The following is an 18,196-nucleotide window of genomic DNA, read 5'->3' as shown; positions in this document are numbered from 1 at the left end:
TGGTAAATGTGAGGTCATCCGTTTTGTAGGAATAACAGCAAAGTGGACTAATATTTAAATGGTAAAAAATTGTAACATGCTGCTATGCAGAAGTACCTGGGTGTCCTTGTGCATGAATCACAAAAGGTTGGTTTGCACGTATAGCAGGTACTGGAGTAGTGTGTAGTTTTAGTCCCCTTATTTGAGAAAGGATATACTGGCACTGGAGGAGATGCAGAGGAGATTCATTAGGTTGATTCCGGAGTTGAGAGAGTTGGCTTATGAGGAGAGACTGAGGACTATACTCATTGGAATTCAGAAGAATGAGGAGAGATCTTATAGAAACATATAAGATTATGGAGGGAATAGATAAGATAGAAGCAGGGAGGTTGTTTCCATTGGCAAGTGAAACTAGAACTAGGGGGGATGGCCTCAAAATAAGGAGGAGCAGATTTAGGACTGAGTTGAAGAGGAATTTCTTCACCCAAGGGGTTGTGAATCTGTGGAATTCCCTGTCCAGTGAAGCTGTTGAGGCAACCTTTTTGAACTGTAAAGGAATCAAGGGTTATGATGAGCAGGCAGGTAAGTGGTGCTGAGTCCAAGATCAGCAAGCTCGAGGGGCCAGATGGCCTTCAGCCTGCTCCTAGTTCTTATGTCCTTATTATAGAGACATAGCTCCAAGGTGACCAAGGATGGGAACTAAACATTGTTGGCTATTCAGTGTTTTGGAAGGATGGAAAAAGTGGTGGTGTTGCATTGTTGATTTAAAGGTAATATTGATTTGATATCGAGGAAAGATATTAGTATAGAATCCTACAGTGCAGAAGGAGGCCATTTGGCCCATCGAGTCTGCACTGACCACAATCCCACCCAGGCCCTAGTCCTCCTGTCACTAAGGAGCAATTTAATATGGCCAATTCACCTAACCCGCACATCTTTGGATAGATGGTGTGGAATCTGTGTGAGTCAAGTTAAGAAACAACAGGAGTCAAAAAAACACATTGATGGAGGTGGTATACAGACCACCAAACTAGTGAAAATGTTGGAAAAGCATTGGACAGGAAATTGGAGGTGCATGTGTTAAAGGAACATCTGTGATTATGGGTGACTTTATATATAGATTGGGAAAGTCAAATTAATCATAGTGCAATAGAGGAGGAATTTATGGAGTGTATATGGGATGGTTTTCTAGAGCAATATGTTAAGGAACCAGTAAAGAAACAGGCCATCTTGGGCAGGGTGTTGTATAATAAGAAAGGATTAATTGGCAATCTAGTTGTGAGAGTACCCTTGAGGATGAGTGACCATAATATGGTAGAATTCTTTGTCAAGGTGAATGCTGATGTATATAGTTGATTCTGTGACCAGGGTGTTGAAAGTCAATAAAGGTAACTATGATGGTATGAGGCACGAATTGGCCACGATGGACTGGGAAACACTACTGAAAGGAAAGACAGTGGACAGGCAATGGCAGGCATTTAAAGAACAAATAGGTGAATTCCAGAAGTTGTTTATTCCTGTTTGGTGCAAGAGTGGTAAGGGAACAATGGTCAAACGATAGAGATGGCCTCAGATTCAAGGACAAAACATGAAAATTGGCAAGAAAAAGCAATAGGCCTGAGAATTGAGAGAAGTTTAAAATTCACCAAAGGAGGACAACAGATTGATTTAAGATGGGAAAGAGCGTATGAAAGTAAGCTAGTAGGGAACATAAAAATTTACCGGAGTCCATTATCAAGGATTTCATAACTCAGCATTTGGAAGACAGTGATATAAGTGGACAAAGCATGGATTTACAAGGGAGAAATCGTGCTTGACAAATGTACTGGAATTCTTTTGAGGATGTAATTAGTAGAGTTGACTGAGGAGAACCAGTGGATGTGCTTTATTTAGACTTTCAGAAAGCTTTCAACAAGGTCTCACATAATAAACTACTATGTAAAGTTAAAGCACGTGGGATTGCAGGTAATGTCTTGAGATGGATGAAAGCTGGTTAGCAAATAGGAAGCAAAGAGTTGGCATAAATCAGTCTTCTGATTTCTCAGTGACTAATGAGGTTCTGCAGGGATCTATGCTAAGACCTCAACTGTTCACATTAGATATTAATGATTTGGAAGTGGGAACTAAATGTATTATCACCAAATTTGCAGGTGATACCAGGTTGGGTGGGAGGGTGAGCTGTGAGGAGGATGCAGAAATGCTTCAGTGTGATTTGGACAGCCTGTATGTGTGTCATATGCATTGTAGATGCAATATAATGTGGGTAAATGTGAGGTCATCCACTTTTTGGTAGCAATAATCAAAAGACAGATTATTACTTGAATGGGTGTAAATTGAGAGAGGTGGATATTCAGCTAGACCTTGGAGTCCTTGCGCACCAGTCACTGAAAGTAAGCACGCCGGTACAGCAGGCAGTGAAGGAATCAAATGGTATATTAGCCCTCATAGTGAGAGGATTTGAATATAGGAATAGAGGTGTTTTACTGCAATTTTATGGGGTGTTGGTGCGCCAGATCTGGAGTATTATATGCAGTTTTGGCGGCCTTATCTGAGGGAGCTCGTCCTTGCTATAGAGGGAGAACAGTGAAGATTTACGAGGTCGATTCCTGGAATGGTAGCGTTGTCATAATGAGGAGAAACTAAGTTGGTTAGGATTATATTCACTGGAGTTTAGAAGGATGAGAGGGGATTGCATAGAAACTTGTAAAGTTCCAAAAGGGTTAGACAGGGTGGATTCAGAAAGTATGTCCTCAATGGTGGGGGAGTCCAGAACTAGGGATCATAGTTTGAAAATAAGGGGTAAACCTTTTAGGACTGAGGTGAGGAGAAATTTCCTCATCCAGAGGGTGGTGGAATTCACTACCTCAAAGTAGTTGAGACCAAAATGCTGCCTGATTTTAAGAAGAAATTAGATATGGCTTTTGGGACTAAAGGGATCAAGGAAATGGGGCAGGGGGGGTCATCAGGATATTGAACTTGATAATCAAAATGTATGACGGAACAGGCTCGAAGAGCTGAATAGCCTATTCTTGCTTCTAATTTCTATGAGCTCACCAACCGCATAAGGACCTGAATGGATGTCAGTCCTAGAGGTCAATCATGCAACAACAGTTGCAAGAGCAGCAACACTCCATGAGAACAAAATTCCCCAGAGAGGCATTATTATCCCAGAAATGAACAGACCGTAGACAGACAATAACCCGCACGTGCATCATTAGAAGACTGAATGCTTTAAAGGTTACTTGTACAATATGTGTGTAGGGACAAGCTAAAGTGGATAAACTAGAATGACCAATTTTCTGTACATGGATGGTGATTTTCATTGTAGACCATATAAATGCCTGACTTGCGACCGCAAGTGATAGGCTTTGCAAGCGTTTTTCTTTTTGAAAATGGGAATGTTTGGAGAAGTGCTGTTGTACAATGTGGCCATAAACTTGCCATAGTTATATGACCTCTGAGGTCATCCTTGGTGGATGCAGGCTTGAGGGCAGAAGCCATTTCATCCACCACTTGGAACAATAACAGTGCCCTAGTAGTAATTTTGTTGTAATATTCCACTGGAATTAATGTTACAAAACAGTGACATAAGTATACAAGCTTAGCATCACAACACAAGTACTTACATGACGTATCTTATAATAAAAGTAAGCTGTAGCAACTTCAGACCAAATTTAGGTCATTTGGCTTTTCACTAATGGTCAACTGAAATGCTGCTTTCATCTCTAATTGGTTGTATGTTGTTGAGTCATTCTTGCATTCTTTTCTGCAGGCTTCTTTCCTTTCAGACCAGCCTGAACCTTATCTGCCATTCCTGTCCAGATTCCTTGAAACACAAATGTTTGCCTCATTCATTGACAACAAAATAATGTGCCATGACGACGATGATAAAGACCAAGTCTTGAGAGTATTTGATGCCCGAGTTGACAAAATCAGAACTTTGAATGTTAGAACACCAACGCTCCGTACCTCAATGTATCAGAAGTGTACTACTATAGATGCAGCAGGTGAGTGGGCCGTGGGATGTTCAATGTTTGATCTATATTCGACTTAATTTCTGTTTTTCAGTTGACTGTTGTCTGTTTTGATTTCACTCAAGCACAGAAATATCTGGATTAAAAAGACATTTTTGGGTCCATTGGGACAGGGGTTCAGTTCCAGCCTTGGGTGACTGTCTTTGTGGAGTTTGCATATTCTTCATATTTGCACGAGTTTCCTCTAGGTATTCCAGTTTCCTCCCACAGTCCAAAGATGTGCAAATTGGGTGGATTGGTCATACTAAATTGCCCTTTAGTGTCCAAAGAAATGTAGGTTAGGCAGATTAGCCATGGTAATTACGTGTGATTACTGTAATGGGGGCTGCAGTGGGCTGTGCCTGGGTAAGATGCTCTTTTGGATAGTCAGGGCAGATTCGATGGTTCAGTGGTTATCTGAATAAATAGGTTTGTCTGATACAGAAACTGATATCATCTTAAGTTTAAGCCATGGCAATTTTTAATTTTCATCTACCCAGTAGTCAGTTTTCTGCTGGTGCATGATGTAGAACATATTGTCAAAAGCAGAGGAAATGGGTACTTATTTTCTTTAGCTCCACATGTACATTCTTTAAGTTGAACATAAATGAATCCACATTGTCCCAAAGATAAATTCCATTCTGTAAAGATAGTGATTGGAAAGTAAATATTCATATTTGTTAAACATATGCTCATATTTGGTCCATTTCCAGCATAGTATTTCCAGTTACCTGAGGAAGGGCAGTATAGTTGCCCTGAAAAGATGATCAGGGTCGTCTGCTAATTTCATGGTGGTATGCTGGCCAGTGTGATGCAGAATGATGCTTCATTAGATACTTTAAATGGCACCAAGCAAGGCTGGCTAATGGCTCCAGTAGTTTGCCATATGTGTTTTGGTTATTTGCTTGTAAACACTCCAAAAAAATTGATATAGGATTCAGTTCAGGACAACATTTCAATCTTCAGAGAATCAAGGCTTGTACAAAGATTACAGAGCAACTGTTAAGTGAACTCATGTTTGCTCATGGCTATGCTTTCATAGCATACACCAAAGAATATCCAGCTGCTTGTTGACCATTCATCGGTTCCAACCACCTGAAACCTCAAACACATTGCACTGTGATGTATGAAACACAAATTTTGTCTCAGACTCATTAAATAGGGCAAATTCCCAATCTTGGCCTTGTTTAAGCAGAGTCCTGATCAGGAGATGAAAATTTTAATTCACTGTTGCTTAGTTCTGCTAGCCTAGTTCACACAAGAATTTATAGAGACCTAGGAACAGGGCTCAGAAATCAAAATAGAGGGATTTAAATATATTTAAAATGGGCCAGATGATATTTATTACAAAATTATTTGTTGAAATACAACCTTAGAAGCTTAACAGAAGTTGGGACATGGTGCATATTAATGATATTTAATTGTATTCTCAGGTCTCCTTCATTAATAGGTTAAAGGTAGTATCCATGTTTGTCCTTTTGTGAAATCTCTACATTCTTAGCTGTCCAAATTTCAGCATCCTTAAGGACATAACAACCTCGAGGCATAGGGAAGTCAAAGGATTAGATTTGTCAACTAATGTAAAGTTGTCCAGTGTTGATCAACTTTGTGAACCTTTAATCTGAAAATGTAAATGTGTAAACAAATTAGTTACAACAGTTACAGCAAAACAAGGCTACCCTTAAAATTAATTGTTATTTTGTCTTTCTTCCTACCAAAATGAATAATTTCACACTTTCCTGCATTAAATTTCATCTGGCACTTGTCAGTTTATCCCAACAACCGACCTTTGTCCTTTCGAAGTTCTGCCCCACCCTCCTTACGGTTCAACAATTCCAAGTTTTGTGTCATCCCCAGATTCTGAAGTTATGCCCTCTACACCAAGATCCAAGTCACTAATATATATCAGGAAGAGAAGGTTCCTAACACCAACCCCCAAGGGAGCTCCACTATAAAACTTCCTTCAGTCTGAAAAACATCCAGTAACCACTACTCTATTTCCTGTCACTCGGCCAGTTTTGTATCCACTTTGCTACTGTCTCTTTTATTCTATAAGCTCTAACATTGCTCACAAATCTGTTGTGCACTTTTTCAAATTCCTTTTGGAAGTGTAGTACCTGTACAAGAGTGTTACTTCAACTTGACATCACTGTCAATCTGCAGAGAAATAAATTTAAAAATTAAATTTAATTACTAGAGCAGCTGAGGCACGCTCAAAGCTGGAGCAGAAACGTGGAATGTCCCTGAGGAGCCTCCCGATGGCTTCATTAAACAATGCAAAAGTCACTTGCTGGGACGAAATACCCTGGAAAATTCAGGAAGAACAGTTAATTGAGGGACAGTCATTGGAACATTACAAGTCCACCAAGCTAAGTTTATTAACTGGAGTACTGGATAAAATGGTTACCACATTGTGGCAGTGACATGTAATGATTCAGGTTTTTAAATTATAAAGCCATTAAAATAATAAAACATGGTGTTTTAGGATTGTTTTGAAATTGGTTTATATTAAAATACACCCTCCAGAGACCAACATTTTGGACATGGGAGATTAAATGTTTTCTATTAAACACTGGTCCTTCAATTATTACTTGTTGAAACTCCTGCTTTTAATTCATTTTCTTGTTGTATATTCTGGGCAATCTGACATTCTTCTTTCTCCTTCTCCCATATTCTTCAGTTTTAGCATCCTCTGTCTTGAGATGCTGCAGATCCTTTGGTCCTGTACTCACATGACTATTTTCCTGTTGTCTACTTGTAGAATCCATCACTATTGAACCAAGTTACCTGCCCTGACCTGATAATGTCCACATATGAATATTTTTTGTCAGTAATCTCTGTGTAGAAAGAAATTTGTAATTATATAATGTCTTAACAAATTTCAGAAATATCCCAAAGTGCCGCACACACAATTCAGTCTTATTTTGAGTGCAACAAAATACTGCAGTCATTTTGTGGACAGATGAGTTCTGCAAACAACAATGTAATTAATTTATATAAATCAATGGCAACAACGGAGAAAAAAATGCTAGCCAGGATACCACAAATACATTTTCAAAAGTGCTTTAGGATCTTTTAGCATTTACCTGAGCCATTGGAACTAATTTACTGACTGTCTAATTGGTACGATTTCTGGTAATGCAGCAGTACCTCAGTAGTGCACTGGATTGTTAGGCTTAAGTCTCAAATTTCTGACTCGGATGCGAGATGCTTGTCAGCTGCACAAGGTTGATGCATTAGGTTCGGGAATGGGAGCCCTAGTTGATTCGGCTGTCTGGTTGCAGAACATTTGGGGAGCAGCGATCATTGTATCATAAGATTTAGGTTATCTCAAGTTCAAGGAGTAAAAATGTTAGCATTTCTCATATTCTCTTTTAACAAATAGACATTTGTCAGATGCTCCCTTTTTGAGTTTAATCTTGCGCTCTCTTTCATCATCTAGGAAGCTCTGGCTTTGTTTGCCCTATTTTTACATCTGGCGTGAGTGTACCTGGACTGTACCTGAATCACTTTCTCTTTAAAGGCAGCCCCGTGTTCTGTTGCAATGTTGCACACCAATCCCTGATTCCAATTTGCTTGGGCCAGATAGGTTTTCAACCCATTGAAAACCTATTCAACCAATTTCAACCCATTGAAATTGGCCAATTTCAATGGGTTGAAAACCTATCTGGCCCAAGCAAATTGGGATCAGGGATTGGTGGGCAACATTGCAACAGAACACTGGACTGCCTTTAAAGAGGTGATTCAGGTACACTCATGCCAGGTGTAAAAATAGGGCAAAGCTAGAGCTTCCTAGATGATGAAAGAGAGCGCAAGATTAAACTCAAAAAGGGAGCATCTGACAAATATCTATTTGATAAAAGAGAATATGAGAAATGCTAACAGTAAAGGGGATCCTAAACTTTTCTATATAATAGCAAAAGGGTAGTAGAAGGAGGGGTGGGACCAATTAGGTCTAAAAGGGGGATCTATACATGGACGCATACTTTGCATCTGTCTTTATCAAGAAAGATGCTGCAGCCAAAGTCATGGTGAAAGAGGAGTAGTTGAGATATTGGTTGGGTTAATAATTGATGAAAGAAGCATTTTTAAAAAGCCTGGTTGTACTTCAAGTTAATAAATCATCAAGACTGTATAAGATGCAATTGAGGAAGCTGAGGGAAGTAAGGGTGGAATTTGTGGGTGTACTAGCCATAATCTGCCAATCCTCCTTTGAAATGGATGGTGCCACAGGACAAAAGAATTACAAATGTTATTAAACCCTTGTGCAAAAAAGGTGTAAGGATAAACCCAGCAACTACAGGCCAGCTAGTTTAACCCCAGTGGTAGGACTGCTGTTTTAAATTTTGAGAAAATGAGCACAGATTTATTAGAGGCAAATTGTGTTTAACTGAAATGATTGAACTTCTAATGAGGTTACAAGGGGCTTTGGTGAGAGTAATGCAGTTAATGCGGTCTTGATGTCCTTCCAGAAGGTGTTAAATTAAGTGCCATGTAATAGGCCTGTAGTAAACGTACAGGGATTGAAGGGAGAGTGGCCCTTTATGGATACAGGATTGACTGAGTGATAGGAAACAAAGAGCCCGATTTTACCAAATGGCCGTGAAAACTTAGTAAAGTTGCATGCATTTAAATTGAATTAATAGGCTGCCTGCCGAACTTTACCATTGCATTCGTGCGTCCAGATTCGACGTGAAACAGACATGCTCAGCAAAGTCTGTTTTGGGCCCTCCAGCTTCTGAAGAGGTAAGTTCAGAGCTTCCAGTGACTCTCTGACTCAGATCGGTGGTGAAGGGGGGAGGGAGGCGGGTCAGATCATTCTCTGGTGGAGGGGGAGGGAGGAGGAGTGGGAGGTCCAGTCGCTCACTGGTGGAAGAGGGAGGCCAGATGGATCTCTTGTTGGGGGGGTGATGCAGGGGAGGGACTACTGTCACTGTGCGGGTGATTGGTGGAGGGGTAAGGGGGGCTGAGGTTGCGGTTGGTCTGGGTAACTGGGATGCTGGGTGGATAAGGGGGATAGTTATGTTGTGGGGTGGGGCAATGTCTCCGAGGGTCATCTCTCCCATTTTTCATTCCCGGGCCGCTTTATCCGCTTTTTGTGGCCCGGGAGTGACGTGACAGGGGTGCATTTTTCAAATTCTTTTTCCATTGCGAATGCACAGTTCAAAGCTCTGATCAGACCAGCAGTGTTTCAGATGCGATAAGCCCCGCCCACAGCGTGATTCAGACCTACAATTTTTTTTCCAGGCTAAGTGTGTATGGGGGTGCCTGAGAGCAGATTTCCAAGTTGGATCTGAATTGCGCCCAGATTCAGCACTTAGAATGAAAATGGTAAAATCAGGCCCAAAGAATAGTGGTGAACTGGTGTTTTTCAGTCTGGAGGAAGGTATATATAAGGTTCCTCAGGCGTTGTCACTAGGATCACTGCTTTTCTTGATGTATAGTCATACTTGGACTTGGGTGTGTTGGTTACAATTTCAAAATTTGCAAATGACACAAAATTTGTATTGTGAAATGAGAGAATATAGGAATGCTACAACAACAACATCTTGTATTTATATTTACTTTTTATTCATTCATGCGATGTAGGCATCTCTGGCTAGCCCAGCATTTATTGCCCGTTCCTAATTAGCCTTGAGAAAGTGGTGGTGAGCTGTCTACTTGAACTGCTGCAGTTAATAAGGTGTAGATACAATGCTTTTAAAGAGGGAGATCCAGGATTTTGACTCAATGACAGTGTAATATATTTCCAAGTCACGATGATGAGTAACTTGGAACAGAATCTCCAGATGGTGGTGTTCCCATGTTCTACTGACATTGTCCTTCTAGATGATTGTGGTCATGAATTTGGAAGGTGCTATTTCAGGTGCCTTGGTGAATTGCTTCCATTACTGTGGATGATACACGTTGCTGCCTCTGTGTGTCTGTGGTAAAAGGAATGAATGTTTGTGGGTGGGGTGCCAATCAAGTGGGCTGTTTTGTCCTGAATGGTGCAAAGCTTCTTGAATGTTATTGGAGTTGCATTCATTCAGATAAGTGGAGAATGTTCCATCACACTCCTGACATGTTTCTTTTAGATGGTGGACAAGCTTTAAGGATTCAGGAGGTGAGATACTCGCAGCATGATTCCTTTGCACCTGACCTGCTCTTGTAGCTACAACATTTATGTGGCTTATCCAGTTCAAGTTTTGGTCATTGATAACCCCTAGGATGTCGATAATGGGGAATTTGGCGATGGTGATACTACTAATTGTCAAGGGACAATGGTTGGATTTTTTTTGTGGGAGATGGTCACTGTCTGGCTCTTGTGTGGTATCAATGTTACTTGCCAGCCCAAGCTTCTCCGTGTCTTGCTGAATTTGGGCACAGATGGCTTCAGTATCTGAGGAATTGCAAATGGAGTGAAACATAGTGCAATCATCAAGGAACATCCCTATTTCTCACCTCATGTTGGGAGAAAGGTCATTGATGAAACAGCTGAAGATGGGTGGGCTTGAACACAACCTTGAGGAAATTTTGCTCTAATACTCTGGAACTGAGCTGATTGATCTCTCTCAACCATCTTACTTTGTGGTAGGTATAATTCCAACCAGGGGAGCATTTTCTCCCTGATTCCCAGTTTTGCCAGGGCTCCTTGATGTCATACTGTCAAATGCTGCCTGTCAAAAGGAGATGACATAGTTAGGGGTATAGACGCAGTTCTCTGCAGCCAAGATAGAGAGTTTAGATGGTTGTGTTGTATGCCCAATACAAAGATTCAGGACATCTGCTCCGGGTTGGTGAGGAGGGGAGGATCCAGTGTTTGTGTCCACCTAGCTACCAATGGCATAGGTGGGACTAGGAAAGAGGTTCTGCTGAGGGTGTATGAGCAGCTAGGGTCTAAATTAAAAAGAACCTCGAATTATCGCCTGAGCCATGAGCAAATTAGCACTGGATAAATAAAGTTAGAGATTTAAATGTGTGGTTCAAAGATTGATGTGGGGGAAATGAGTTTTGACTCATGAGGCACTGGTATTGGTACTGAGGAAAATGGGAGTTGTACTGTTGGGATGATCTTCACCTGAACCATGCTGGGAGTAGTGCTTTGGCAGGTTTTATAACTAGAGCAATGGAACTTTACACTCAATAATAGAAGTGAGGGATCAAGTCTGGGAAGATGTAATAAATTAAGTAGAGAAGATAAGGCAAGAAACCAAGGTAGGAAATGATGATCAGTGTGTGGTGGGCTGAGACAGACTATACAAACCTAACAGAGCATCAACAGATAAAGCTAAAAGTTACAAAAATAGTAAAGAAGAGAACTAAAGGCTCCATATCTGAACACACAAAACATTTATAATAAAACAAATAAATTGACAGCTCAAACAAAAATAAATATATATATACGATCTGATAGCCATGACAGTGACATTGGCTGCATGATGACAAAGACTGAGACCTGAGTATTCAAAGGTACATGACATTTAGGAAAAACATGAAGCTAGGAAAAGGGATAGCTCTATTAATTAAAGATGACCTTGGTACAATAGAGAGAGATGACCTTAGTACTGATGATCAAGCTGTAGAATCAGTGAATAGAGATAAGTGGTAAAGATAAGTCACTTGTGTTTTAGGGGACAGTTTCTCAGAACAGTAGGTTCTACAGCAAAGAATGAGCTATGCTAGATCTAGGACTATGCAGTAAGACAGGCTGAATTAATGACCTCCTAGTGAAGGTGCTCCTAAGTAGCAGCAATCATAATATGTTTGCTTTTCACATTCAGTTTGAGGGAGAGAAGGTTGAATTTAAGACTAGTGTTTTAAACTTAAATAAGGACAATTAATGAGGATGTGAGGACAGAGCTGGTTAAGGAAAACTGGTAAATTAATTTAATGCATAGGTCAACAAACATTTAAGGAGATATTTCAGAATACTTGGTGAAAAAGAAAGGCTAAAAGGGAAGGACATTCTACCTGTGGCTAACTAAGTAATTTAAAGATGGTGTCAAATTGAAAGAAAAAGCATATAATTCTACAAAGATGAGTGGCAGATCAGAAGATTGGGCAGGCTATGAAGAACACCCAAGAATGATAGATTAGTAAGGAAAGAGAAATTAGAGAAGAAGAGAAAGCTAGCTCGATGTATGAAAACAAATGGGAAGAGTTTTTACATCTATTTACAAGGAAAGGACAAAGTGAATGTTGGCCCTCTAGAAAGAGATCCGAAGAAATAATGATGAAAAATAAGGAACTGACAGATGAATTGAAGAGTTTTTTTTATCACTGCAGAAAATACAAATAATGACTTAAAAATTATTGTAAATCAAGAGGTGAAAAGGAGAGAGGAACTTAAGGCAATTGCAATCACCAGGGAAAGGGTACAAATTATTTCAGCTCAAAGCTGACAAGTCCCCAGGTCCAGATGGACTTTACCCTAGGGTCCTAAAAGTTGTGCTGCTGAGATTGTAGGTGCATTGGTTTTAATTTTCCAAAATTTCCTAGATTCTTGAAATGTCTCGTAAGTTTGGAAAATAGCAAATGTGACTCCACTATTCAGGAAAGCAGCGACACAGAAAGAAGCTATGGGCCAGTTAGCTTAACATCTATCAGAGGGAAAATATTGGAATCTATTATAAGGGAAGTTATAGTGGAACACTTAGGAACCTCAATGAAATCAGGCAGAATCCACATGATTTTATGAAAGTGAAATTATGTTTGACTAGTTTATTGGAGTTGTTTGAGGAAGTAACAAACAACATAGATAAAGTTGAACCTTTAGGCTGTACTTAGATGTCAAGAAGACATTTGACAAGATGCCACATCAAAGGTTACTACAAAAAATAAGAACTCATGGCATTGGGGTAACTGTATTAGCATGGATACAGGATTGGTTAGCTAGCAAGAAACAGTAGGCATAAATGAGTAATTTTAAAATTGACAAAATGGAGTGCCACAAGGATTGTGCTGGGATGTCAACTATTTCCAATTTATATTCATGACCATGGTTATTAAGTTTTCTGATGCAAAGATAGGTGGGAAAGTAAATTGTGAAGAGCACATAAGTCTGCAATTCGATACGGAAAGGTAAGTGAATGGGCAAAAATTGGTAGATGGAATATAATGTGGGAAAATGTGAACCTGTCCATTTTGGCAGGAAGAATAGGAAAGCAACATATTATTTAAATTGAGAGAAACTGCAAAACTCTTGAGGTATAAGTGCGATCTGGGTGCTCTGTTACATGAATCAGGAAAAGTTATTATGCAGGTATACATGCGATTAAGAAAGCAAATGGAATGTTGTCATTTATTGCAAGGAGAATGAAAGATAAAAGTAGGGATGTTTTACTACAGTTGTACAGGATGTTGGTGAGACCATATCAAGTGTACTGTGTATAGTTTTGGTCACCCTATTGAAGAAAAGTTACAAATATGTTAGAAGCAATTTAGAGAAGATTCACTCAACTGATACCTAGGATGGGGTTGTTACAAAATTGGATAGGCTAGGTCTGTACCTTTTTGGAGTTTAGAAGAATGAGGTGATCTGATTGAAACATACAAAATCCTGAGGGTACTTGACAGGGTGTGTGCTGAAAAAATGTTTCTCCTCGCAAGAGAGACTAGAACTAGGGGACACAGTTTAAAAATAAGGGATTGCTCATTAAGACGTGGAGAATTTTCTTGTTTTAGGATTGTGGGTCTTTGGAGAGCAGTGGAAGCTGAGTCATTAACTATTTTTAAGGCAGAGGGAGATGAATTGTTGACTAACAAGGAAGTCAAAGAGATTAGGTTTAAGCAAGAGTGTAGAGTTTAGGCCACAATCAGATCAACCACGAATTTATTAAATGGTCGAACTATAAGGATCAAATGCCTACTCCTCCTAAGTCATATGTTTGTACATTGTTAAGTTTTTGGGTCTCTGTGCTCTTTCTACCCAGCATTTTTTATTTATATAATTTGTTTTATGCTGTACTGCAGCCTTCAGATGCCTGTAGGATCACTGTATTTCTCTTGAGATTTGGTGATCAGGTCCTGTATCATTCTGTCAAGAACAGCGCCTTTTCAAAAACAGCAGCTTGTTTTGGCAGTGAGACCAGCACAAACCTTGTGGCAACACCCATGATGTAAACACTGGTACTAGCTTGACAATGGCATTGTTTGAGCAAGGGACCACAGAGATGTCTGTGTCACCCGCACATGTGCTATGACAGCCACCGGTGATTGCTAGACTGTCTTATCTCCTCTACTATCTCTATCAGCCTGCCCCCAAACTATGGAGGAAACTGAATCAATGCCACAAAGAATTTAACATCTAAGTCTGCAAAAGACCCCACCAAGGTGACCTTTCTCAGATTACATCTGACTGCCAATCTGCCAACTTCCAGCTTCCAGGAGCTACAATGCATCTACAGTATCTGGTCAAACCTAAATCCACCGTTTCTAGTACCTGCGAATAGTCTGTTGGCCTCTTTAGCTGGAAACATTGTGACTGGTTTGACAAAAATGAACAAGAGGACTTAACCATCCAGTCTGATGAGCAATCTGATAATTTAGGAATATGCAAGAGTTGAGAAAGTTGGGTGATGAGTTAGAGCTGGGTGTCATCAGTGTATACGTGAAAACTAACACTTTTTTGAGGTTGTCACTGAAGGCCAGTATATGGATGAGATATTGGAAGTGGCCAAGAATAGATCCGTGGGGGACACCAGAGGCAACAATATAATGGTAAACGTCAAGATGACATTGATGAGCTGGTGGAATAGATGGACCCGTGGCAGATGAAACTCATGCAGTGAAATGGGAGGTAATGCATTTTGGTAGGAAGAGTGCGGAGAGGCAATTTTAACTAAAGTGTACAACTGTCAAGGAGGTGCAGAAAGAGAACGTTCTGGAGGTAGAGAATGTTGAGGAAGTGGTCTAAAAGGCTGATGGATTCCTGGGCTTTATAAATGAAGACAATAGAGACTTGGGGCCCGATTTTACCATCAAGTTACATCTGTTTTCAGGCGCAAAAACTTGGTGAAGTTGGGAGTGAGGCGAGTAGCACGATCCATGTCTGTCTCCATGCCGGTTCCCCTTTATCAAAGGCTGAACATGGTCGCCATTGGGACTGCGCCCAAAGCAGGCATGACATCATGCATTTAAATTGACTTGATGGGCAGCACTTACTGACCCTTCCCTCTTTGCCACTGCATTCGCCCATCCAGATTCAGCGTGAAACAGACATGGTCCACAAAGGTCTGATTCAGGCACTCTAGCTAAGGAGGTAATTTCTGAGAGTCCAGCGGCTCTCTGCTTCAGATTGGGAGGGGGAGGAGTTGGGTCAAATGGCTCTCTGACTCAGACGGGGGGTGGGGCGGGTTGGGGTCTGCTGCCATTCCGCGTGTGATAGGTGGCGGGGGCATGGGCAGGACGGACCTGTTGCCACTCTGCATGTGATTGGTGGGGAGAAGGGAGTAGGGGTCCAGTGCCACTCTGCGTGTGATCGGCGGGGTGGCAGCCAGATCTACTGCCACACTGCATGTGATTGGTGGGGGGCGGTGGGTGGAGGGGTGGGGGTGGTGGGGGGAGGTCGCTGCCACTCTGCCTGTGATTGGTGGGGAGGAAGGGGGAGGGGTCCGTGATCTGTCTGGGTGATTGGAGGGTGGTGGCATAAGGGGGTCTGTAATGTTGTGGGGATGAGATAATGTCTATGGGGCCAGGAGGGACGTATTATTCGGCCTGGGAGCTATGTTGCAGGGGAGCAATTTTCTATCTTATTTTTGTGCACATGTGCAGTTGGAGACGCCGATCAGAACTGCAGGGTTTCGGGTGTGTTAAGCCCCACCCAATGGCTCTGCAGCACAATTCAGAATTGCTGCTATTTTTCAGGCAGAGTGCACGTGAGGGTGTCTGAGAATGAGTTTAAAAGTCAGATCTGAAACACTCCCAGTTTCAAGTCCGCGAGCACTTCGAATGAAAATGGTAAAATAGGGCCCATAGTGTACAAAAGTAAGGAAGTGATGATGAATCTGTATTAAGCACTAGTTCAGGCTTAACTGGAGTATTCTGTCCAGTTCTTGACACTGCACTTCAGGAAGGATGTGAAGGCTTTTGAAAAAATTTATGAGAATGGCTCCAGGGATGAGGGACTTCAGGTATGTGAATAGACTGAACACTCCAGGGTGATTCAGTAGAGGTGTTCAAAACCCATGATGGGTCTAAACTGAGTAAATAGAGGAACTGTTCCCAGTATTGGTAAGATTGAGAATCATTTGAGGTGAATTGCAAAAGAACCAAAGGCAAGATAAAAAGTTTTTTGCAGTGAGCAGGATTTAGAATGCAGTGCTCAAGAGTGCTGGAGGTGAATTCCATTGTGGATTCTAAAACAGAATTAGTTAAGTATCTAATGAGAAACAATTTGCAGAGCTATGGGGAGAGGCAGAAAGGTGGGGCTAGCTGAGTTGCTCTTGCATAGAGTCAGTGCAGACACAATGGGCCGTATGGCCGTCCTCTGTGTTGCACCATTCCATGATTGCATGATTCCATCTATTTTGCGCTTTCCTTTATTCTTCAATCTTTTATCTTGTCACTTTCCCTCTTTTTTCCCCCTCACTTTCTTACCCTTTAATTTTTATTCCTTCTCCTATTGTTTGTTCCATTTTTCAACATATTCCCTTTCTCCCCATGTTCTAGGATCAAATATAGCATCTCCATTTCTGCACTGGCTGGGATCAGCTAATTGTCATATATCAGGATTAAACCTTTGATCATTCTGGCCTGCATGACTTAATTCTGCATCATGCAGGAAAACTACCTATTTAAGAGCTTCACATTTTCCATAATCATTTTCTTTAGAACACAACTTTAGAGCATTAATATTCCATCATTGCAGATTGTAACACTTATTGAAGGAATATCACATAAGAGGGCAAAGGAAGTAAATGACGAATTACATTCATGCCATCCCTGCATAGAGAATCCACTCTTAAAATTAGCTTTGCTGTATAAAAGATGGAAATTATTGTGGTGTATTTTGAACTATTAAAATCTGGTATTTGTGCTGCAACTTCACAGTAATTGCATTGCATATGCTATGATTCAATAAAATCCTGCTGGTCTTTGTAGTGATTAATTTTCTGCTACTACAACTACCTACTAGGCTTTAACATTATTCTTCAATTTTTTTATGTGACAGCATGATGATTTATTTGAGTTCTCAATCATGAAAATGACTTGTGTTCTGCAGAGAAGGCAATTGAGCTAAGACTTGCAAAAATTGACCACACTGCTGTACACCCACACCTACTGGATATGAAGATTGGGCAAGGAAAGTATGAATCTGGATTCTTTCCCAAACTACAGTCAGATGTGCTTTCCTCTTCACCAGCCAGTAACAAGTAAGTAACTTTAGTGTTTCCCTAGTGTACACAGGCTCCTATATATAGTGCACAATCCTCTGATTTAGTTAGAATTATAGAATCCCTGCATTGCAGACTGAGACCATTCACCCCTTTGAGTACGCACCAACTCCAATAGAGCATCTTACCTAAGCCCTAACCTAACCTGTAAATCTTCGGACTTTGGGAGGAAACCAGGAAGAAACCCACGCAGACACCAGGAGAACTTGCAAATTCCACAGATAGTCATCCAAGGCCAGAATTGAACCTGGGTCCCTGGAGCTGCTTAACCACCGTGCTGCTCCATTCAATTTAACAAATATATCTTGCAATAAAACAAGCATGTAACATTTATAAAGATATATTTACATGTCAACACATTACAGTTATGACAAAATCATTCTTGAAATGTATTGATTGATGGAGCAGGATAGAAGGGTCAAAGACCCTACTCCTCCGATTTCTTATGTTTTGCAAGCCCCTAAAGTGATGAATTTCAATTTAAAAATATATGTATACAGTGCTAATTGATCAATTTACCTAGTCTTATGCTTCACCCTCCCTATATTGTATTTGATAAAGTATTGCATTAGCTTTGCACTTGATTGACTCAAATTTCATCTCCATGAAAAATACTCAATTGAACATAGGAAAGGCAGCCATGCACATGCAATGGAACAATACTTTTTTGGTAGAAAAAGTCAATCCTGATTAACAAGTCAAGCAAAAACTGACTTTGATATGAAATGATAAACCAATTGTATGATAGGTGGACTCAGTAGGATCCGTGATCTTTATTGACCTTTATGGATCAAAGATCAGTGAAATCACTTGCATATTCTAAGTAAT

General features: G+C 40.6%; 1 protein-coding gene across 5 annotated transcripts in view; it reads left to right on the top strand.

Annotated features, from left to right (window-relative positions):
- Positions 1 to 18,196, top strand: part of dennd5a (DENN/MADD domain containing 5A) — a 305,895-nt gene that overhangs the window by 198,536 nt on the left and 89,163 nt on the right. For 4 of the 5 annotated variants that reach the window (XR_013886802.1, XM_080190209.1, XM_080190208.1 and 1 more), the window contains 2 exons: positions 3,752 to 3,986; positions 17,197 to 17,347. Coding sequence is in view for 4 of the 5 variants with exons in the window: in XM_080190209.1 (XP_080046335.1) it covers positions 3,752 to 3,986; positions 17,197 to 17,347 (386 nt within the window). In the remaining variant the exon portion in view is untranslated. Of the gene's footprint in view, positions 1 to 3,751; positions 3,987 to 6,189; positions 6,390 to 17,196; positions 17,348 to 18,196 lie in introns of those variants that run through there. The other variant, XM_080190210.1, reaches the window with a different exon arrangement.

Source organism: Carcharhinus amblyrhynchos, chromosome 6, assembly GCF_965287045.1.
Source record: "Carcharhinus amblyrhynchos chromosome 6, sCarAmb.v2.hapA, whole genome shotgun sequence".
Taxonomy (NCBI): domain Eukaryota; kingdom Metazoa; phylum Chordata; class Chondrichthyes; order Carcharhiniformes; family Carcharhinidae; genus Carcharhinus; species Carcharhinus amblyrhynchos.
Note: the sequence above shows the minus strand (reverse complement) of the source record. Positions and strands in the feature narration are given on the sequence as shown.